The following is a 22,012-nucleotide window of genomic DNA, read 5'->3' as shown; positions in this document are numbered from 1 at the left end:
GTGCTGCACGGCTTCACGGCAGCGCGGGGGAAGGGCGCCGTGAGCAGCGTGCCGGGCTTTTCCCCGTGTCACAGCAACGCCCGGTGCCCAGCTGGGTGCTGCTGCGCGGTGCTGTGCTGTCACCCCGTGTGCCTCCTTCCTTAACGCCTCCTGGAGGTGTGGGAGCCCCATAAGCACACGGTGACCCTCCTCCTCCCCCCCCCATGTCCCACAGCTCGCAGTTGGAAATGCCCCCTCCTCTCAGCCTCTGCCTCTGAACAAGCTTTGAAAGCTCTAATGCGATCTGGTGGGGAAGTTTGGTCAGAGGCTCTGACTGACCTGGCAGTGACCTCAGCCCGTGCTCCTTTCAGAGGTGGAATAAGTTGCTGGTGAATGTCCTCAGGGTTGTGCCTCGCTGGTAGTTAGGCTCGTGTTGGGGCTGCTCCTTTGGGACACAAATAGCAGACGCCCTTTGGTGAAAGGTAAGGGATGGCAGCTCTTCCCTCTTGGCTATTATTTGACCCCAGAGAGCTTCTTCTGCTTATCCCTGCTGTAAGCTTCACGTTTGGCACTGCTGTTCTGCTTTTGTTAGCAGCAGCAGCGGGATTGCATGCTTTCCCATTGATCAGACTGCTGGTGGGGCCATGCAGTGGGTTAAGAGAACTGCTTCTGAACACCAAGTTGGCCTTCAGGAGCTTCATTTGTCCGGTGACATCAAGCCATCAGCGCTGCAGATGTTAGTGGACGTGAAATAAGCTCAGTGGTAATAAAGTTGTATTAAATCCACCTGCTTCACACAGGGCTGTGGTTTACCAGGCCCTCACACTCGTGTGTCCTCCCGTGGGACTTGTGAGAAGGGAAAAGTTGGGAGCAAAGGACAGAACGAGCCAACAGTGTGTGTGTGTGTGTGAGTTCCCTTGTGGCAAAGCTGATGCACAGCATTACTTTGTGGGAAGTACTGAAGGTCACATGAGGAGGGGGACTGGTTGTGCTTTCCATCGATGTGAGACGCCTGCAGAATGGGTTGCTGTGAAGTGCTGCAGAAGTTGTGAGCGTTGCACAGCGGCGTTTCTCGCTCTGGTTTGCCTCGCGTTGACCTCGAGTGGGATTTTGTCATCGAAACTGAGAGAGTTTCATCCAAAACTTAGTTAAAAGCAAACCAAAGCTAACATCTACCCACTGAAAACACAGCAGTGCGCTGATAAGAGTGGCTTTGACAGTCGGCTTGCAGTCACAGCCAGGGACAGGCTTGATCCCACAGCTGGGTGCAGTAAGCAGAATGCTTTTGTTTTCTTTCCTTTGCCACTGTGAGGACTGAGCTCCCAGAGTTTGGATGTGAGAGTGTTGCCCATGCTTTAGAGGCCACCTAACCCTGGTGTTTGGTGGATCATCCCTGGGCGGGTTGGTGGCTGCAGGATCAAACGCAGCACTTCTGCCTTCCAACCCTTCACCTTGCATTGGTGGTGGGAGCTTTAGGTTGGATCTGAGGAGGAAGTTTTGGACACAGAGGTGGTGAGGCACTGGAACAGGTTGCCCAAGGAGGCTGTGGATCCCCATCCCTGCAGGCATTCAAGGCCAGGCTGGATGTGGCTCTGGGCTGCTGGTTGGTGACCTGCACACAGCAGGGGGTTGGAAGTGATGAGCGCTGTGCTCCTTTGCAACCCAGGCCGTTCTGTGGTTCTGGAGCCTGGCTGTGTGCAGATGAGAGCAGGTTTCCCTTGCTGTACATAATGTGAATTGTAAGGGAAGAGCCTTCCGATTGCAAACTGAGTGCCAGCTTTTCCTCCAAACCGCACGTTTGCACTGCTTTTAAACCTAAATGTGGGGGGTTTTTTTTGTTTGTTTTCTTGCTTTGCAGCAAGTTCAAAATCCCCCAAATCCCACCCTTTCCAAGCTCTGTGCTGCTGCTCAGGCTTTCCCAAGCTGCTGCAGGGCGATGCTGGCAAGGTCCTGCTTCATTTCACTGTTCTCAACCTCTGCTCCCAGCCCTGTGAAACCAAAGGGGCAGCAGAATGCTGGCCAGTGGGCTCACCCGTGCTTCTTGCTGTAGCTCTGTGTTCTTCTGGAGCAGCACAGAAGGCCGTTTCCTTCGTGAATAACAGCGTGCTGAGCAGAACGGTGCGTTTTGGAGTGGTGGTTCAGAAGGTGTTTGCAGGCAGTGGTGATTCATGATGAATAATAGAAGCCCTGTGATAACTGCCAGCCCAGTTTCTCAGCATACTTGGGATGTATCTCATTCTTCTGGGCTGGTCTAGGAAAAGCTGATTTCATTCACAAAGCTTAGATAATCGCAGAGCGTGGGCGGAGGGGTTAAAACTGCACTGATTGCCTCATGTGCTCACGGTTACGTGGGTAAATTCAGCTTTTTTGTTTGCTTGTTTGTTTTAAATGATGATGGGTGAACAAAGGTGAAGGCGGACGCTCCCACCCAATGAGGTTTTTGGATGGACTGTAATAAGGAAGGTTCCAACAAGTGCAAGACGCTGCTTTGATCCTTCTGGATTGCTGCTCTTTGGAGGCTTTTCAGGCTCATTGTCAGTGTAGGGTTTCTGTTTTGGCAGTGGGTTTGGTGGTGCTTAGCCCTGGGTGATGCAGCTGTATCCAACCCCTCTGGATGGGGTGCTGCATCCAGCAGCATTCCTCTGGGAGCCCTAGGAAGGAGCTGTGTGTCTGTACCAGCTGCACGAGGGTAAATATTTGTCAGATCAGGCCCTTGGTTACGGCAGATTAACGTTTATTTAAATATTTGGGGTATTTATAAACGCCGTGGAGGTGGCTTCTGGGTAATAAGCAAATGACTGCTCAGAGCAGAACCACCCTGGTGGCATTCACTTCCTTTGTGTTTCTGCAACCCTGTGCAATCAGGACGCCCTGCGTTTCCTCTGTGAGGAGGGGAGGCTTCGCTGCAAAGGGCACAACGTGAACAGGAGCTTCTGCACGGGGTTGGAACGAGGTCCTGGTTCAGGCATGGTTTGCTTTTCTGGCTGAAGGGCAGCAGGATTTTCTCCTCCCAGCAGACCCTTCCCAGACCTCAAGCTCAGTGTTCCAGTGAGGCGGTGCAGAGCATTTGCCGCGTGCTGAGCCCTGGACCCGCGTGTGGGAGAAGTGTGGGGCTTTATGGGGTGCTGTGGTTAAGTTCTTCATAGAGAGAGTGGGGAGGTGCTGGAACAGCTGCCCAGAGAGGCTGTGGATGCCCCGTCCATCCCTGGAGGTGTTCAAGGCCAGGTTGGATGGGGCCCTGGGCAGCCTGGGCTGCTCTGAAATGTGGAGGTTGGTGGCCCTGCATGTGGCGGGGGTTGGAGCTTCGTGATCCTTGAGGTCCCTTCCAACCCTGGCCATTCTGTGGTTCTGTGCTCCTGGAGAGTAGGATGGCAGCTGCCTGCGAGGTGGCAGAGCTTGGCACCTGTTCTTAAGGCTTAGTTTCTGCATGGCAGGCTGCTGCTGCTCCATCACTGCGGCTCTGAGATGCCTGCTGGCTTGGAGGTTTCGGTTCTGCATGGTAAGGTGTGCTGCAGGGGGTGGGAGGGACAGCACACACAGATTTCTGTGCTAAAAACGATTCCTTCTTACTCCACCAAACCCGAACCGTGGGCTGATCACTTTGGTTTCTGCTGGGAAGTCCTCAGTAAGAGCTGAGCTCTTCTCTTGCGTTGTCTGCTGCAGTCGGAGGACCTTCCCGATGGAAGGCACTCATTTCACCCGCACGGTGATGCATTCATTTGGCCAGTTTCCATAGGAAGCAAAGGCCCTCTTCTCGTGGATCTGAACGGTAGCATTCCTCCCAGATGGAGGAGGTCAGGGGGGAGGAGGGCAGCTCTGCACCCACCTTGCGGTTTGGCTGTGCTCTGCTCCGTGTCCCCCAGTGCTGGGGTGGCTCTCAGTGTCAGGTCTGTGTCCTGTTTGCTTGCTGATATTTCCTGTGATGTTCCGGAGCAACGTTGCCAGCTCCCATTCCTCCTCATCAAACTGGGCTAATGACTCTGACCTTTTGTTTGTAAAGCAGAAGGAAAAGGCTCAACAAAATACTGGAGCTTATTTACTATCATTACCTCAATGATGAGCAACGCCACTTTGCGGTGCTTCAAAGAGGCTTCGCTTATAAGATGCTGGAAATCCCGAGAGAGAGAGAGAGAGAGAGAGAGAACGTTTCAGATGGAGGAGGAGGAGGGGGAAGATTCCTCCCAGCCCAGTGCTGTTAGCATACATGAGGTAATGCCTCCAGCCCTCGCCCTTCCATCTGGCTCCACGCAAGAGCTGCTCACAGCCTTTGCTTCCCTGTGCAGCAGCCGGGCTGGCTGGTATCACTGCATGGGAGTGAGCTCTGCCTGAATCTGCTCTCGCTCTGCACAGTTTTGCAGAGCACTTTGTTGACCTCTTGTATTACGGCTAATAAGATTGAATGTGGTTTTAATTTCTCGTTTCCTCTTTCACTGGATGCCCTTTCCTTCTTTCTGAGAGCCTCGCTTCAACTCCGCACGGCGAAAGTCTTTTTCTGCTGCTCAAAGAATGAATGATGCTTTGCTTTCAGGCGGCTCCGTGCTGGAGGGCTTGAAGTGGCATTCAGAGAAGGCTATCAGCCACAATATCTGATGTATTGGCGTGGCCGTGCTTCATGCATGGAGTGCAAAAAATAGGATTTAATTGAGAGGGAGGGGGAACGGCAGCTCTGGCTGAATGGATGGGTGAAAGTTCCCCGACCACCCCTTAGCCCAGCACGGCGTGCTGAGTGCCTGCCAGAGCAGGAGGAGTTCCCTTTCAGACACCCTGCTTTTGTGCACCGTAAGAGACAGCTCATGTGTAGGGTTTGGCCTTGCAGCTGCAAAAAAAAACAACCCAACCAACCAACCAGGCACAAAAAGAAAGAAGGGTGCACACACCCAGATCCTGCTCTTTGAATGGCAACAGCTGCTGAGCCAATGGTGTGCTGGAGGAAGGCATGTGGCTCTGAATGCTGCTTGTGTCAAACCTTCACCTTCAGTAGCGGCCACTTCCCTTTCCAGGTGGAGCTGGAGGCACGCAGCACGCCTGGGACGGCCCTTGGGCTGCTATTGAGGACGAACGTTGTATCGGGGTTACTTGTAGGGTCTGCTTCCAGTGGGAGGTTTCCATAAAGCAACTTATCACAGCTTTGTTAGAAAGACTCGCATCTTTAGCATCCCTCGTGATGCTGAAGATGAGATGCAGCCTCGTCTCTCCCCGCAAAGATGAGCTGAATAAAGTGATGGCTTCGAAGCCTCTGCTGTGGTTTGGGGCTGAGGCAGAGCCCGGGGTTGCGCAGGTTACGTGAGGTGAGGTCACTGCTGGGCCCAGAGCACGGCGTGGAAGCGGTGTTGGTTACAGGGCTGTTGTTCAGGCTGTCCCATGGGGTTACACAGGTGCCCATCACCACATCCACTGTGCCCGGCTGGGCAGATCCATCCCTGCCTGCTGGAGCCGTGTTGGAATGGGGAAGCAGAACCCCAGGATTGGGGTTTGGGGTCCGTGGGCTCATCTCCCCATCACGGATGCGTGCGTTGCCCTCCATCCATCTCCTTTCTCCATCTCTCAATTCCTTACACCCAAAAAAACCCCACGAGGGCTCCGAATGCAGCCTCGCGCACAGCACTCCTGCCTCCTGCAGTCGAAAAACCTCACGTGTTGTTGTGACTTTATTAAGGTGCCCTTTGCAAACCGTTTCAGTTCAGATGCTCCAGGCCGTCCTGTTGTTTTAGTTTGGTTTTTTGTGACAGAAATCCCGGCACACACGCAGCACTCCTGCAGAACATCGGGGCCTCTCTCTTTATTTTTGCTGGTGTCAAAGGTTAACTTAAAATATTAATGCTGCAAAGATTCGTTTAAGATATTCAAAAACGTTCAGGCAAGAATGCATGTACATATTGTAATTACTTCCTTTTTCTTACAATTAAAGTAATTGGATTATATTTAATGAGCTATTTACATTTAATAATTAAGAAAAGACTTATCTTTGCAGTATTCCCCAAGTGCAGCAGAAGGGTGGGGGCACTCGGAGCTGTGATATAATTATCCAGGCGTGAGTGGAAACTGAAAGAGCAGTTGAGCTGTATAGAAAACACTTGGAACCGGGTTGTTCCTCCACTCCTCCATTAATCCAAAGAGTTGAGCGCGTGTTAAAGGAGTGGGGGCTGAGATGGGCTTTGTCTGCTGAGAAGGAAGGCTGAAATGCATTTGGAGTTTGCAGGTGTCACCACGGCGTGGCTGCCTCCGTGCTCCTGGGGTAAGTGAGAACCTCAGGGGGCTCCTCTGGCCCCGAGCACACCAAAGCCACCTGTTGATTGAGGCTGTATTGCCGCTGACTTCGTGTCCTTGCCAAAATCACTGCTAGGTTTAATGGGGAGTGCTCTGCTCCTTTTGCTGTTTCCTAGGAGGCAACAAAGCCGGAGCAGCGCGGGCTGGAGGAGCCCCGCGTCCCTCCTGACGTGTGTCCTCACAGCAAAGACCTTGAAACCTTTCTGTTTCTGAGCTTTAATTCCCGTTTAATCAATAGTTCCGTATTCTGAGAATGAAACCTCCGACAGCTCTCTTTAATTGAGCTGAACTGCCTTTCTCTTGGCACACCTCTCCTGGAGCTCCATTTCCACGCGTTCGTTCTGCCCGCACCCCACAGGAGCACTGGGTGACCCTCTTTGTTTAAAATGTTGGTCAGCTAAATGAATGAAAGCATCCACGAGGGCAACAGCTTGGTTTCAGGAGTGAAAAATGTCGAGGTCAGCCAGCTGGCTCTGCTTGCAGCCAGGCAGAGGCCTGGGAGGGGGGGGTGGGGGTGGCTGCGTGTTCCCCAGGAGCAGCAGCACCCAGCGAGCCCCTTTCCAACAAAGCAGCTGTTTGCTGCCCCGTGGCATGCTGTACAATGCCGTTACTCTGTGAGAGCAGAGCTGCTGCTTCCCAATGGCAGAACACAGCCCTGGAAGAGTGCAGTGCTGCTCCTGCCCCGTGCCACTGCCTGGATGGCTCTTTGGTAACAGTGCTGCGCTGCGCCCCGGGGTTGTTGAGGTGGTGGTTGCAGCGGGTTGGTAACACGTGGAGGTGCTTTGGGGGTTCTGCTGCAGGGAGAAGCCGTGCTTTGGGTAGGTCCTGCTTTGGGAAAGCTGTGCGTGTGTGAGGAAGCAGCCTGCAATGGTAGGAGATGGTGGGGATTTACTGTGCATCTCCCCTGCGGCTCATGGGGAGAATAGAGCACTGTGAAAGGAAGCAGCCCTGCAGCTGCCCTTCACTGCTGACTGCTGCTCAGCTGCTGGCAGGCTGGGCCCTTAATGACAGATGAGCCCGTGACGCGTTTTTGGGAATGAATCCTTGTTACAGCTGGCAGGATGGAGTTTGTGGCATCGCATGGCAGTTTGCTCTATAATTTTGCTCCCTATTGCTCGGATGCAGCACTGATTGCTGGGTCTCTCTCTGAGTGTGGAAGCGTAGCGTTTCTGATTGCTGCATCCCACTTCTCCGTGGCTGCGCTGTGAGCCTGGATATCGCCCTGAGCACTCAGCAGAGCCTTCTGCTGATTTTTTTTTTCTCCTTTTTCCCCCCCGGTTCTCCATGTGTGTGTGGCTGCTGCTTCCCTTTCTGCTCGCCTTTTGGGGTTACGTAAAAGCCAGTCTCTTTCTGGCCATTACAGCTGCATGGGGGAGTAGTTACTGCCGAGAGAAGCTTGAAATTTGAGGCAGAGTTGTCACAGACATTAGAAAGAACAGTCAGTCTGCGTTGGCAAGCTCCTGAGTTAAGTCTCATTTCATACTGATGGGAATTTCAGATCTGATTATCTCCTTCCTCCCTCATTCCCAAGCCTGCTGCTGCAGCTCGTCCCCCCATGGGCGCTCCGGAAGGCTCTCTCCAAGGCTCTTGCTATGCTTGCCCTCGCTGCCTGCTCGTGTCCAGGCTGTGGCTGTTGTGAGCCCTGCTGTGTGCACGGTGACTGCTCACCCCCACGGAGCCAAAAAATCGAGCTCTGTGTTCCTCCCCTTCCCTAAAAATGGGTTCTGTCCTCCCTAGGTGCTTTGTGCTGCACCAGACACTGTGACAGATGATATCACTGCCGGGGTCCAGATTTATTTGCAGATGGTCCCTGATCTGAGAGGTGGTGTGTCACATCGAGCAGGGAATTACCCAGGTGACTCCCACTAATGCTATGCTGGCCGGTCAGAGAAGAACCTTGCCAGGTCTCTGTGTCGAGCTGGGCTGTTATTTACAGCTCTTTGTGTGCACTGCACACGCATCTCACCTTGCAGCCCTGCCTGCCTTCCCCGCACTGCTGTGCTGCCTGTGCTAGATGCAGAAAGCAGCTCCTCTCTTGCTGTGCAGTGCTGTTTTCTGCTCGTCTCCAAACTGCTTGTTAAGGACTATTTGCTCTGAGTTGCTGTTTTCAGTTGACAGAACTCGCGTTGGAAAGCAAACGCTCAATCCTGAAACATCCCTGCATTGCTCCCCAATACTTGTAATCAAAGTCCGTCTCCTTTATTGTCTGTAACAATGGTCCAATTTTACTGTGCCAGCCCTCCTTATTAAAAATAGTCAATAAGACGTGGCTTTGTGTGAGGGCTTTATAGAGCGGCGGCTCGTGTGTGAAGCAAACCAATTGTGCTTGATTCTAATCCAGAACCAGGATTCCTGTGTGATCCGCTACAGCAGAGCTCCTGGGGAGAGCAGTCAATGAGAAACCCTCCAGCAGCGTCCTTGTCTTAAACGTACCTCGTGCTTCCCTCAAAGTGCTGGGTTAGGAGAAGCAAAAACTGCACGCTGTGGTCTTGTTTTCCCTTTCCCGGCCCGTGCTTTGCCACATTTGTTCCCAGCACCCCGAGAGCGTTTGCAGGAATGACTGCCGCAGTCAGAATGCGCTTAGAATTTGGTGTGTGAGGTGTTAAAATGTGGTGAGCGAGGCGTTGCTGCTTGCTGTGCCGGGTACAGGGACTCGGATGGGCAGCACCGTGCACAAAGCCTGCTTTCCTGCACCACTGCGAGGAGTCTGAGGCTTCGTGCATGCAGCACAGGTGCTGAGGGAAGGATGGTGAGGTGCCAGTGGTGGCTGGAGGATTGCTAGGAATGTAGGAGTGGGGATCTTGCCGTGCTCAGCAAACTTTCCGGGCTGGCTTAGGGCTGTGAGCAGCCCGGCGCTCAGCAGTGTGTGTGTAAGCGCTTTGGGAGAGAGGGGAAAGGATGAGGAATGCTGGCAGAGCCCTGCTGGACGTGGGGGGAGGCCGAGGGGAAAGCTGGGCTCTGGGTGCCTCGGCTTTTAGTCACTGCTGTCATAACAAGGCTTGGAGCCTTCTGTGATTCAGGTCGTGGCTGGGAGACTGGAGAAGAAACGCTTGCCCGGAGCAGGTAGGGATGTTTTGCTTCAAGAGAGGGAGAGAAAAACATTGGTTCTCTTGAGGCAAACCCTTCCTTCTTGTTCCCGAGGAGGTGTGCAGCACGGCAGGTAGCAGGACGGGCGTTCTGAGCATCTCTGTGTGCCACGACGTTGGTGGGTTTGGCACAGGAGCAGCGATTCCCTTCCACTCTCCAGCCAGCAAAGAGCGCTCCGCTTCCTCGCTCGCAGCTCGAGCTGCTTTCAGTTTCATGCCTTGCTTTTTTTCCTCTATATTCATTACAAATCTGTTGCAGACAGTCAAGTTTCATAGAGGCTCTTTGCTTTTCCCATACTCTGTGTCCTCCCTGCTTGCAGCAGGGTTGGGGAGGTGCTCTGTGCCCCTGCAGCGCACGCGCCCCAAAGTGCCGTTACAGCCAGTCAGATCTTCAGCACTGATGAGCAAGTGGAAATGCTTCTCTTTGCCCAAAAGATAAGGGTTGTTGTTGGTTTTTTTTTTATTTTATTTTTGGCCTCACAATTCATTTAACTTGCTTCTGAATGGCAGGATTTAGTTATAATATATGGTCTGCAGTGGTTACGTGACAGCGACTAATGCCTGCTGACCACTCTGGCTAGCTGGGGTGGAAAACTGCTGTGCTGTCATGCCCTGACTACGGAAAGGAAAGCAGCTCTGGATGGCCCTTGCTGGTAGCGCGCTGTCAATCAGTTTCTTAATGACTCTCTTAAAGAATAAAAGCAAGAACCTCCTGGAAAGCTTTTTTTCTGTCTGTCCCTTCCTTGTTTCGTGTGCTGTGTCCCTCCCCTGCCCCCAGCTGCACACCTCGTGCTGTCTCCAGCGTTTTGCTTCCTCCTTCTCCCTCTGCTCTCAGACGTTTTCCCTTCTCCACGCTTTATTTCCTGCCCCTCCCGGCTGCCGCTTTCAAAACACACCACTTATTTTCCAATCCAGACGATTAATCTTTGTCCCACCTACTCATGAGGCATGAAGGTTTTACAGGAGCCCATTAGCTGTTATCTCTATACCTTCCCACCAAAGGCTGATGGGGAAAAAGGAGGTCCACCAGGGAAGCTCCTTCTTGTGGGGGCACTGCTCTTATTGCTGGTTTTCTCTCTCCACGCTGTGAAAACACCTGAAATCTCAAAGCTGAGGGGAGATGGAGCGTTGCTTTCAGTGCCTCATCCCAGCGCTGCTGCAGGAGCACAGGGCGGTCTGCCTGCTGCCATGCCATCCTTCCTGCCTCGCTCATCTCCAGTGCTCTGCAGGGTTAATGCCTTCACGTCTCACTGCTGCTTGCCAGCTCCTGGCTGGGGTTGGGGGCAGCAGGGCCGGCCCCGTTGCCTTGGGAAGAAGCAGCAGTGCTGTGCTGTCGGAGCCGTCGCAAGGGCCAAACTCTTGATTCTGCAGTGGAGTGTGGCAGGCTGTGCTGGGAGGGTGGGGGTGGCTGCCAGGATGAGCTAGGCTATAAAGGGAGTGTTTTTCTTAGCCCTTATCGCTGCTGGATGTCTTGCACTGGTGCAGATTCGTGCTGTAGTTGTGCAGTGCAGTTGTAAAGAGGCGATTTGCACCGCTACTCTTTGCTTTAGTTGCAGAACAGGCTTTGAGGCCGAGCACTGTGGGGGTAGGGAAAGAACAGACAAGGTGTGGGTATGGGGGTACTTGGGGCTGGTGTTTCTGCATGGGTGTTTGGGGGCGTTACTCCATTTTTCTGCCCTCTTCTCTATATGCATGCAGAGATGAGCGCTTCTCTCTGACCCAGCGCACCTATCATCTTTTGTGGCTGTTTTTTTGGGGGGTTTATTTTATTTCCCTTTATTCCATATGCACGCTTGCATCTCTCCCCCTTACAGCCCAGGCTCGGTGTCTGTCCCAGCTCTGCAGATCCCACCGAGCCCTGGGGAGCACGAGGGAGAAGCTCGATGCAGGCAGCCTGCAAATGCTGCCTTGTTTATGAGAGCTGCAGACTGCAGTCTGGGGGGAGCTGGGAAAGTTTGTCTGGCTTAAAGCGCTAAAGCTGGCAAAAGATTGCAGGGCTTGGGCTGTAATCAATAAAACACGGGGAGTTTGGAAGCGAAGGTCAGAGTCCTTCCTTGGTTCACCCTGTTCTTTAAATATCTCAGCAGTTACAGTGGCTGCTGCAGCGCTTGGACACGGCGAGGAGCAGCACAGACCTCAGTCCTTGGAGAAGCACAGCTTTTATTTACCTGGAGGCAAACCCTGCTCCCTTCTGCTCCGAGGTTTATGGTTTTGGGGCCCTGTCCCTGGTGCAGGGCTGTGCACACGCAGTCCCTAGCTCAAAATGGCATCCTCCATCTGCTTGTCCAGGAGATAGCCCTGCGCTGCAGCACTCCAGCTCCTCTGCCTTAATGGGTCACATTTAGCAATTCAAAATCTGGCTTGTGAGGTAATTAGGAGGGATAATGCCCACTTCTTCCTCTTAACACCCTGATAGAAAAGCATCCAGGAAGGACTCCTGGACCTCAAAGATAAGCTGCCAGCTGCCACAGAGACTATCAAAGGGTGGCTCAAAGTCAAGAGCAAACAGCTGATTTTTTATGGTTCTGGTTTTTTGCTGTTGGTGACAGGAAGCCATGTTCCCCAAGCTGTTAGCTTCCTGTTTTATTTTTACACCCAGCCCGAGCAGATCAGCATGCCTATCACATGGGAGCTGGCTGCTTCTCTCGGGCTGCTCCTCAGCTGACCTAGAAAAGTGATTCTTTCCCCTTCTAAATTAATCACGAAGTTGGGCTGTATTTGCTTTCACTGAGTTTTGAAGATTTCAGGCCTGTGGCACCGCCTGCTCCGAGCTCTGCTTAGCAAGGCATCCCTCCATCTCGGGGGCAGGCATTGCGAGAGGGATGTTTGTTGCTTGGACACTTCAGCAAGCTGCCAGAGAGAGTTTTGTCCCTTGGACGGGCTGACCTGTGCCTGAAAGCTCTTTGTCCCGCTTGGGGCTCCCTTACCATTAAACAGCCCCAGCACAAAAAACAATGGCCCAGTGTAAACCTCAGCCCCGGGGGATTTCCTGAGGGCCGCTGGGTGCAGCCTGCAGGATGGAGAACAGTCAGCAGAAAGTTTCCTGGTCAGCTGCGGGCGCTTCCTGTTGTTCACAGAGCCGCGCTGTGCCGCTGCGGGAGGAGCCGCGCTTTGTTCCCCCCCATCTCCTGCCCTCGTCCTCTGGTCGAAGCAAAGCCATCGGTCTCCGGTTTAACAAATTCCCGAAGAAGGGTCTTGAGGCTCGCTGAGATGCCGTGTGTGAGCGGGGAAGGAAGGAGGCTGCGGATGGGTAGGAAGGGAGCGGCGGCGGCGATGCCGGCAGCACCTCGCGTGTGGGCGAAGCTGTGTAGTTTTCCATCCCTGCCTCCATACCTGAGCCGGTGGGACTTTGCTGTCACTGCGAGTCACAGAACAGCGGGATCTTTATTTCTGAAGAGCCAGTATTATAAGGTTGGGGAAAGGAGGGAGGAAAGGAGGCTTATAAATAAAGCCATTTGAGAGCAGGAAAAACGAACACCATGGCTCTGGTGTGCCTGGAATTTGCGGTTGAGTAATCCTTTCCTGTTTCTTTTTTGGGTTGTTTTTCATCTTTCAGAACAGTGCCTGAAGCAGGTCCACCATGCCGTTAGTAACGAGGAACATTGAGCCAAGGCACCTGTGCCGTCAGACGTTGCCTAGCGTTCGAAGCGAGCTGGAATGCATGACCAACATCACCCTGGCAAATGTCATTCGACAGCTGGGCAGCCTGAGTGAGTACCATGGCGAGCCTGCGCGTTGCCCTCAGGAGTCGCTAGTGCTCTTTATTTAGCTCCCTTTCTACTCTTGTGTTCCTATTTCTCCCCCATCTGCCTTCCCCGGGTAATGCTAAAATGTTTTCCTAAAGAAATCCGATGCTAATTTCGTATCCCTGGTCCCACTGCCTTCCCCATCTAGAAGAAACTGGGGAGGGGGTGTGCGCATGTGTGTGCGTGCGTGTGTGCAAGGCTGCGGCGAAGCTGCAGATGGAAGGATGGAGCACAACTCAGGCTTGTAAAATGGGAGGCTCTCAGAGCAGCCAGGATCTTGTGTCAGAGAATGTGCCTCTAATTGCGTGCGCTACTAAATGGAGCTTGACTGTGCCGAAGCTATGGCGTGTAAGTAGTCTTCTTTTTAATGAAAGATAATTAAAGTGCCCGTGCAGAAGCAGCCTGTTTGCCTCTGCTGCTTGCTACCTCGGAAGACCCAAAGTCCCCAAGCATTGCCTTTGGGGCACTGGGGGCTCAGGGCTGCTCGCTCAGACGGCAGCACCAAGCTCAGCTCTCCGGTGGGCTGCCCCATAGCCTTGGAAAGGCTGCGGGGAAAACGTGGGCCTGCACGCCAAGGGAGGAGAGAAGAGTTAATTGTGGTCTCTGTGGGATGGCTCCATGCTCTCTTGAAATGCTCTGGCTCCTGATTAGCCACCTTTACCCTTGAAGCAAGTCTTTGAGAATCAAACTAATATATTGTTGAGCTTATCGGTGGTGTCTGCGAGCGCTTCTGCTTGCTCTGCAAAGTAAGCTCCTTGCCTAATGTGGCAGGAACCTCAGCTACAGTCTTTTTCCAGCAGTGAAAACCGTGGCTGCCACTGAAATCGGGGCCTGTGATGGCTGCCAGTCGGTGCCATGTTCTGTGTCGGGCTGTGGAAATGTCACTGCACTGACAGGACCTGTCTGTCCGCTCACCCTGTTGGTAGTTTGGTGGGTCTGGTAGCCAAGATGGTTGTGGAGTGCGAGGAAAATCCATCTCGTGCATGTGAAATGAGGAGGAAGGAGGCAGTAAAGCTGTGCAGATCTCAGCTGCAGAGAAAGCTAATCCCAGTCCAAAGGCATGCGGCGGGTTAGTGTGACAGAGCCCCGGTGAGATCCTGCAGATTTAGGCCGTCTTTGCACAGCTCAGATATTCAAAGCTTCTCTGTCTCTGCCTCAGCGGAGGCAGCAAAGCACTGGGAGCCAAACTGCAGCTGGGTTCCTTTCCTGGAAGGTGCCCTGGGATGTCTGCGTGGTGCAGGAGGGAGGTGTGTGCAGCCGGGTACCTGGAGGAGAGGTGGCTCCAGCTGGCACCGTGTGCCTCCTGCACGAGGGGGAGCAGCGCGTGCAGGTCGGGGATGATGAGCACCATCCCTTATCCGCATCCCTGGGGTCGGCAGTGTTTTAAATGGAGCTATTTAGACTCACTGCTGCAGAGCACTCACACCCAGGTGACCAAACTCCTGCCCCCCTCCTTCACCTCTCTTACTTTGGAGGAAAAAATCCACTCCTACTTCGTACGCTGAGCGTTGCAGGAATGCGAGGCAGGTTCAGTAGGCTGTGACAGCTCTGTCAAGTGAATAATCAGCCATGCCTAGTGCACCACAGTCACTTTACAAAGATGCAAACATAAATCTTGTCAAACTTTCATATTCCAGTGAGTTTACCCTTCGTTACTATCACAGCTGGTAGCTCTCTGTGTAAGCTGGCTGTGCAGTGTTATAGAATCCACGAGCTAAAGATGGAGAGACCTATTGAATCACACTGTCTGTCTTCCTGCCAGTGCACGACAAAGGGAATTCTGACTGTGAGTTGCACTTCTGCGACAGTCAAAGTAACTAAACCAAAAATTAATCTCTGCCTTACCCCATATGAAGCTGCACGTGGACGCCAAAGCGTATGCAAGATCCTGAACGTTAACTCAGGACTGCTGCACTCACACAGGTGAGGGAACACAGACCATCCCTGCTCCTTACAGAGTTAAGGACACCACGTGCGATGCTCTTTGTGTCATTGTGTGCTTGAAACATGCCATCAGCACTGCAAACCAAAGGCTTGGTACCTTCCCTTCTACTTGTTGGAGTTCCTTGTGAAATTCGGAAACGATTCCCAGTTCTCCTGAACGCAGAACCAAATTACGACTTTATGAGCTATTGCTGGGAGGGGCAGCAAATGATCACGGAGAGAAGTGCTCGCTTCCTTTGGTCAAACAGGAGAGCTGGTGCTGATGGGGAGCACAGAGTGCCTCATGGAACCTGGCTGCAGTGAGAGCTATCCGGCCTTGGGTCTGCAGGGCTACAGTCCTCCCCAGGAGACTGGGGAGAGCTGGCTTTGTTAGCAGAGCATATGTGGAGTCAGCGGTGTCCAGGAGAGCCGAGGGAGGAGGTCAGCTGAAGTTCACACCCAGCATTTACCTTCTGCAGGCACTTGAAGCTGGCACTGCCACCAGAAAGGGTGGAGGAGGTTGATTTTTAACCTGCCTTGTTCTCCGTGCTTGGCGGTGTAAGGAGAAGTGCGTGGCGTTGCGAACAAGTCACTGATAACAGGGGGAGGAATGAGCAACCTCTGCTATGGGTGTCAGCTCAGCCTGCTGGAAGGCTTTGCACATTTTGCACAGGCATTGCTGGCTGCCATCGCTGTGCTTCAGAGGAAGGGATCTTTCCTGTGTGACTCGTTGCAGGCAGCCACGTTTTCCAGCATTGCTGGTAAAGTCAGGCTTCTCGCTGCTCATCCTTTCCTGAACGTCGGAGAGGATCTCTGGCAGAAGCAGATTCCAGAACAAACTGCTGACCATACGACGATGCGCTTACGGAACCAGACGGCTGGTTGGGAGCAGCCTCGTGCTCAGCAGCCGTGGCTGGAAATGTTTCCCATCAGTGGAAACTCGGTGGGCCTGGCTGCCGTCAGTGCCAAGTCTGTTCCCATCAGTGCTGTCCTCTGCGTGGTTATTTGGGGTTCCCACCTTCAGGTTACGCTGGAGAGCGGAGCTTTAAGGACAGTGCTCTCTTCAGCTTCTTCTTCTTTCAGTTCACCCGTCTCTGTCCACCTGTGGTCATCTCTCCTTCTATATGCAGATTTTAAACTCTGAAGGACAGGGCAGATCTTTCTGTTAGGCTTGTAAGTGGTGCAGCAAGCTTCTGATCCAAGCCCCAAGGCGCTCTCACCATCCAAACGATGGATGATGTTTGTCATCACAGCCCACTGGGCAACCCAAGCTGTTCCAGAGAGAATATTCCTGTTGGAGAAGTTCCCTTTTGGTTTTGATTTAGAATAAATGTGAATGCATCAATTTTTCAGACACTGCCACCTGAAGGAACAAAAGGGTCAGTGCTTTTGTCTGTGGTTATAGCTCAGGCTTTAGGATCAAGGACCGGGTCTGCTCTCTGGTTCCAGAGCTCTTTGAGCTTGTAAACATGTGCCAGTTACCCTGGAGGCAGGCCTGCTGGAGACCAGGAGCCTTTGAGCTTCTCCAGAGCAATAAAAGTCTGTGTTGTCTTGTCTAATAAACAGAACAGCAGTGAATCTTAAAGGACCTACAGAGCCGTCCGGATTCAGACCGCTGTTACGTTGTCAGCCCTCTTTCTCATTACTTTAATACTGACTTGAAAGTATGTCTCAGTTGTTTCTTCGTGGCCTAAAGATCCCTCAGAAATGTCGGGTTTTGGTGGAAGGGAGCGTTGTCCTCCTGGATGTTGCACCCAAGCCTGGCAGACCTGAGAAGAAGCCCGGTTCGTTCCTTCTTTCTTTCTTCAAGAAAACCGAGTGGGAGATGGCATGTTTGCATGTGGTTTGATGTGGCTCATGAGGGTAACGTGGTCGCTTTAATATTGCAGGTAAATTTGCAGAAGACATATTTGGAGAGTTGTTTACTCAAGCCAACACTTTTGCCTCCCGGATGAGCGTTCTTGTCGAGAGAGTTGACCGCTTGCAAGTCAAAGTCACTCAGCTGGATCCCAAAGAGGAGGAAGGTAATGGAGTGCAGCACAGTCCCTGCAGACAAAGCGTAGTGCAGGTTCTCTGTGGCTGATGGGTGGCCCTACGATGAGCCTGGTGCTGTGATTGGTGTTAGAAGGTCTTCCCTTGGACTAAGAGGGACTGTTTCACCCCTCCCAAAAAAGCCCGCTGCATCCATCTGGCTGAGGAGAGACTTGCTTGTTAGCAGACCTCCGTGTGGAAGCTCATCCTTCAGCGGTTGGGTAGCCGTGGATTTCCCAAGTCTTGGTTGCAGGGGTTTGAAAGCACCCCGGCAGCTCTCAAGCCGTGTCTGTACAGCAGCAGATCTTGTCACAGCACGGTCTGAGATTTGCTGGGCTTCCCAGGAGATCTGTGGGAAAAGGAACCTGACTTGAGGGGTGCTAAGCACGCCAAGAACTGCAGCTGAAATCAGATGTTTGCTGCTTGGTCCTCAGTGCCGTTGGCCTGGGTCAAGCTGCTCTTCACTTGCTCTTTTCTCTTTCTTACAGTCTCCCTGCAGGGCATTAACACCAGGAAGGCCTTCAAAAGCTCCACTACTCAGGACCAGAAGCTCTTCGACAGAGATTCTCTGCCGGTGCCTGTGCTTGAAACCTATGGGACCTGCAATACTCCTCCACCTCTCAACATTCTTTCCCCTTATAGGTAACACCACAACACCTCCATAGGCGTTTGTTCCCTGACAGAGGAAGCTTCTTCCTCCCAACCAGCTGAGGTCATTTCCCATCCCCTGCTGTATTGAAGTAGCCATCTCTCATTGGAAATAGGTTTGGAGATCCACTGGGAAATCTCCATCCTTTGGATTACACGAAACTTTGCTTTTGAGGCTGTACAAATGAGCATAGCTAGAAAATTATACGTTTGGTTACCTGCTGTCACTTTTGTGACTGCCTTGGGGCAAGGCTTGGCTTGCACTGCATAAACATGCTAGGTGTTGTGCAGATGATGCATTTTCCTTGTGCTTCACTGTAGCCCCGTGGCTTCTTTCCAGAAAGCCGCAGTGCAAACTGCAGAGCATCCATCTGTGTGTGGCTCTCACCCAGGTGGGTGCAGCAGGCTCCTGTAGGTCTGGAGATGCTTCCCATGGCCTCCCATGCCTGGCCTGAGACATCTGATGTGACCTAGGTGGGCTTTGTGAGCCCTTCTCCCGAGCGGTCCTGCTGTGCCGCTTCATCTTGTCCGTAGTAGAAGCAAGGGGGTCGGAATACAGAGACTTAGCCCACATCCATAAATATCTTTTGAACAGGTAAAAAGTAATTACAGATAGCTGGAGGCAGCTGTCTTCTGCCAGACGCGGCTGCACTGCAAAGTAGGAGAGTGAGTGTGCTCACACACACGAGTTTCAAGGACGCTGCCGGTCTGATTTAGGGTTCCCGGGCTGGAGGAGATTTTTTTCACACCAAAAACACAACACAAACAAGTGGGAGTTGGAGTGAGAGACCTGCTGCTCTCCTGCTGGTTGCTCAGAGCAGCCGAGTCCTTCAGGTGCTGAAATCCAGAGTTTGTGTGAGAGTGGAAGAGATGGCAAGTGGGAGTGCTGGGACAAGCGGTGGCTGCTGTGGGTCTGCTGCCTATTTTTAAATGGAGGACAGAGGCGAGAGCAGAGCGTTTGACCTTCTCATTGCAGGCTTTTAATCTGTTGTCTGGGCTGGTGGCTTTTATTTTCTTTGGGCTGCAAACAATTGCATGGCTTGGCCTCTTTATGTGTGTGTTTTCTCCTCCCTGTTCCAGGGATGATGGCAAGGAGGCACTTAAATTCTACACGGATCCTTCCTATTTCTTTGACCTTTGGAAAGAGAAAATGCTTCAGGACACCAAGGATATTATGAAAGAGAAGCGGAAGCACAGGGTGAGGAAATGGGAGATCTCTGCCATTTCAGCAGCACGTCGGGGTGGGAGAGGAGGTGGAAAGCGTTAATGAACTGTGGGCTCCAAAGTTGCTATCCAAAATTGAGGTTTACTCTCTTAAGCTCTTTGGGGATCAATTCAGAGAAGTTTTGATCTGCTTTACTTTCATCTCTGTTAATTAAAAAGAAGACAACAAGGATACCCTTAATCTGTTTTTCCAAATGCCATCTTCTTTGTGTTGTTAGAAGGGTTTAATTTGTTGTCTTCAAACAGCACCGATGCAGTCAGCAGAGCAGGGCTGTGTCAGCCTTCTCTGTGCTTGTGGTGTTGCACGGGGGTCTGCTCAGTGTTGAAGCAGTGCAAATCCCACTGCCCAGCACCACGCTTTGCCAAGTGCTGCAATAAATTCTATTGTGGAAGAGTCAAAAAAAAAGGAAAGAGAGAAAACCTTCAGAAGTGCCAGAAGAGGCCCTGGTGTTAAATGGCAAAGCCGTGTGAGCTGAAAGCACCAGGTGAAGCTCCTGGTTTGGTTACTGGGGGGATTTGAACCAATGCTGAAAGTGACACCGTAAAAGCTTCGGTTTGAGCATACTTCATTTAGCTTTTTGGCAACCAGAGTCCCAAATATCAAACCAGATGCTGCTCTTTCCATATCAGAGTAACAAAGGAAGGAGCTAGGACGTGTCAGAACACAGAAAATGAGGCTGCACACCCAAAGCATTAACACCAGCAAGGCGATGGGGGAGTTTGGCAGCCTTGACACACAGGCCAAAAGCAGAATTGATGAGGGGAAATGGAGCTCTGACTGCCCCCGAGGTGGTCGTGCCAGGCTGTAGCCCTGACGTCATGCTGAGGAAGCTGGGTGGTGTCTTTTGCTGCTCTCTCTGCTCCATCTTCTTTGTCTGGGAGGACGTTGGAGCTTTCAGCAATCAGGAAAATGAATGACAAATCTTGGCCCTCTCAGAGAATGTGTTTTCGTGAAACTGCTGCAGGTCTCTCCTATCCCTTCCTGCTCCCAGTGTGTTTAAAGCAAAATAAGGCTTTTGTTTGATTCCTCCTCCCTTTCCTTTCCTTTCCTTTCCTCCTGCAGAAAGAGAAAAAGGAGAATCCGAACCGAGGAAATGTGAACCCACGGAAAATCAAAACCCGGAAAGAAGAGTGGGAGAAACTGAAAATGGGACAAGAATTTGTTGAGATAAAGGACAAACACGGTCCTGCTGGGTAAGCAAGTCCAGGGCTCTGCTCTGCTCCCCAGCAAGGGGTAGCAGGCAGGTGGTGTTGATTGTAATGCAGTTCACCCTGCTCTGCAGCTTCTCCAGATCTGCTGCACGGCGCGGATCGATACTGCCACTAATCAGATTCTCCAAAGTAAATCCATCTGCGGATTTAGAATTTGCTAAATAAATCAGGGCTACACGGCTTGAACAAGGTGGCAGGAGCAGCCCCAGCAGCACGGCTGCTCCCGTCTGCCTGCCTCGTGGGCACGGAGCACAGACAGCTTTGGCTCCATAGCCCTGGCAGTGCCCTTCCCATCACCCCGAGCTCTGGGGCTGGTGCTGATGAGCAGGGTGGCATCTCAGCGGTGTTGTGTGATGGCTTTGTTAGATCTCACAAACGGCTCTTCACGCCCTCAAGTTGGAGCGGGGGCAGTTCCCATCCAAGTGTTCCAAGCTACAGATCTCTCTTTAGTGCTTTTGGCTTGGGAATTCATTTAACTTTTGACACCAGCGAGGCTGGAAGCAGACTGAATTCCCCACAATGCACCTCTCTCTTGCTTGCTCCTCGCAGCTTCCTTTCATACAAGAAAAATCTCTCTTTAAATCACACTCTCCAGCTAAAAATAAAACTTGCTCTTAGTTTAATAGGAGGACAGGTTTGGTTTCTAGCAGAGGAATCGAGCAGCACAACAGCACCGTTTCCCTGCTCCTCTGTTTTCTGGCATCAGTGCATGCATTTGAATGCTCCTGAGGAGCAGCTGCAGCACCTCGCCCCACGGTGAGATGAGCCCCGAGACCTGAGCAGCTGCAGTGCCTTGCTTAGCAGTGCTTCAGCTTGGGATGCTTGCTTTTCATGGCATGTCGTATCTTTTTAGTAGCTCTTTTTTTTTGTCACTGATGATACCCAGTGTAACTCAGAGTCTTTCAGGGCCAGCTTGGTCAAAATGCACTCTGTTTTTTTTTCTATCATCAAATACTTCAAAAATATTTTTGGTTTTCTTATTGTTGGCTAAAATAGGTAATCGTGTTCTGATACATGGTAGCAGTGGCCAAGCAGGAGGGTATCCAGCAGAAGGATTACAGAGTAAACCGTATGTGATTCTTCCTATAGGATGCTTTGAGAAATAGAGACTTCTTGTTTTTAACTGTTGCTTTAAGGTTTTGCTTCGTGTGTCCCGTTGTGGTGGTTGATAAGGTCCCACCTCAAGGCAGGTCCAGCTGTGCTGGGAAAAGCCTTCCTGCTAGGAAACCTAATTTCTGAGCCTTGCAGGTTGATCCATCTACTTGGTTAATATTACTGGTGCAACTGCCGCACAGCTGTGATGCTGTAACCCTTCTGAGAGGCAGTGCTCTTGTGAGCGAGGGGGAAAATGAGTTTGAGACGCTACTTTGAACTCTTTAAACACAGTGCTTGCCTTCCCCTCTCAGGTACCCCTCTAACATGGTGTATCAGAACGGCAGCATTGGCTCAAATGAAAGCATGGACGTGAACTGCTACCCGCCACCGCCGCAGACTGACTCTATTGTGCCTCCACCTCCTTCGTTCCCAGATGACAGCCTGCCTCCACCCCCGGTGGAATTTAGGTAAGCCTACGGGATCCCTTCTGTCACCAGGGAGTAGTAGGTGGTGTAAAAGGATGACAGGAGACGTGAGATGGCACAGCAGAACTTCCTGACGGGCGCTGTATGGGAAGCAGCAGCGTCCTCCTGTCTGGAGGGAGGGAGGTGCAGCAGCAGAGCAGGGCAGAGCTGCAGTCAGCACAGCCACTCTCGGTGCTTCTCAGCCACTGTTGTTGTTCGTGTGCAGGAGGGGAGAATGGATTTGGAGGAGGACTCGAGCAGAGCTGTTCTGCTTTCTAAAAGAGTAGGGTCACATTTAACGGTCTGGCTCCACGGCATGGGTTGGATCAGTCCCTCT

General features: G+C 52.2%; 1 protein-coding gene across 1 annotated transcript; it reads left to right on the top strand.

Annotated features, from left to right (window-relative positions):
• Positions 1–12,473: 12,473 nt before the first annotated feature.
• On the top strand, positions 12,474–21,682 carry WASF2 (WASP family member 2). The gene is made up of 7 exons (XM_010723247.3): positions 12,474–12,582; positions 12,889–13,042; positions 16,891–17,025; positions 17,521–17,674; positions 18,761–18,878; positions 19,968–20,098; positions 21,523–21,682. The coding sequence occupies exons 2-7, from the start codon at positions 12,913–12,915 to the stop codon at positions 21,680–21,682; spliced, it is 828 nt and encodes a 275-aa protein (XP_010721549.1). The 5' UTR covers positions 12,474–12,582; positions 12,889–12,912.
• Positions 21,683–22,012: the final 330 nt, after the last annotated feature.

Source organism: Meleagris gallopavo, chromosome 25, assembly GCF_000146605.3.
Source record: "Meleagris gallopavo isolate NT-WF06-2002-E0010 breed Aviagen turkey brand Nicholas breeding stock chromosome 25, Turkey_5.1, whole genome shotgun sequence".
In the NCBI taxonomy this organism is placed as follows: Eukaryota; Metazoa; Chordata; class Aves; order Galliformes; family Phasianidae; genus Meleagris; species Meleagris gallopavo.
This window is presented reverse-complemented; position numbering and strand designations above follow the sequence as displayed.

Excerpts from the sequence above, each read along its gene's own strand:
- WASF2 (XM_010723247.3), top strand. The coding sequence starts at position 12,913 with ATGCCGTTAGTAACGAGGAACATTGAGCCAAGGCACCTGTGCCGTCAG. Across the intron at positions 13,043-16,890 it reads TCGACAGCTGGGCAGCCTGA|GTAAATTTGCAGAAGACATA; the intron begins GTGAGTACCATG and ends TTAATATTGCAG. Across the intron at positions 18,879-19,967 it reads AAGAGAAGCGGAAGCACAGG|AAAGAGAAAAAGGAGAATCC; the intron begins GTGAGGAAATGG and ends TTCCTCCTGCAG.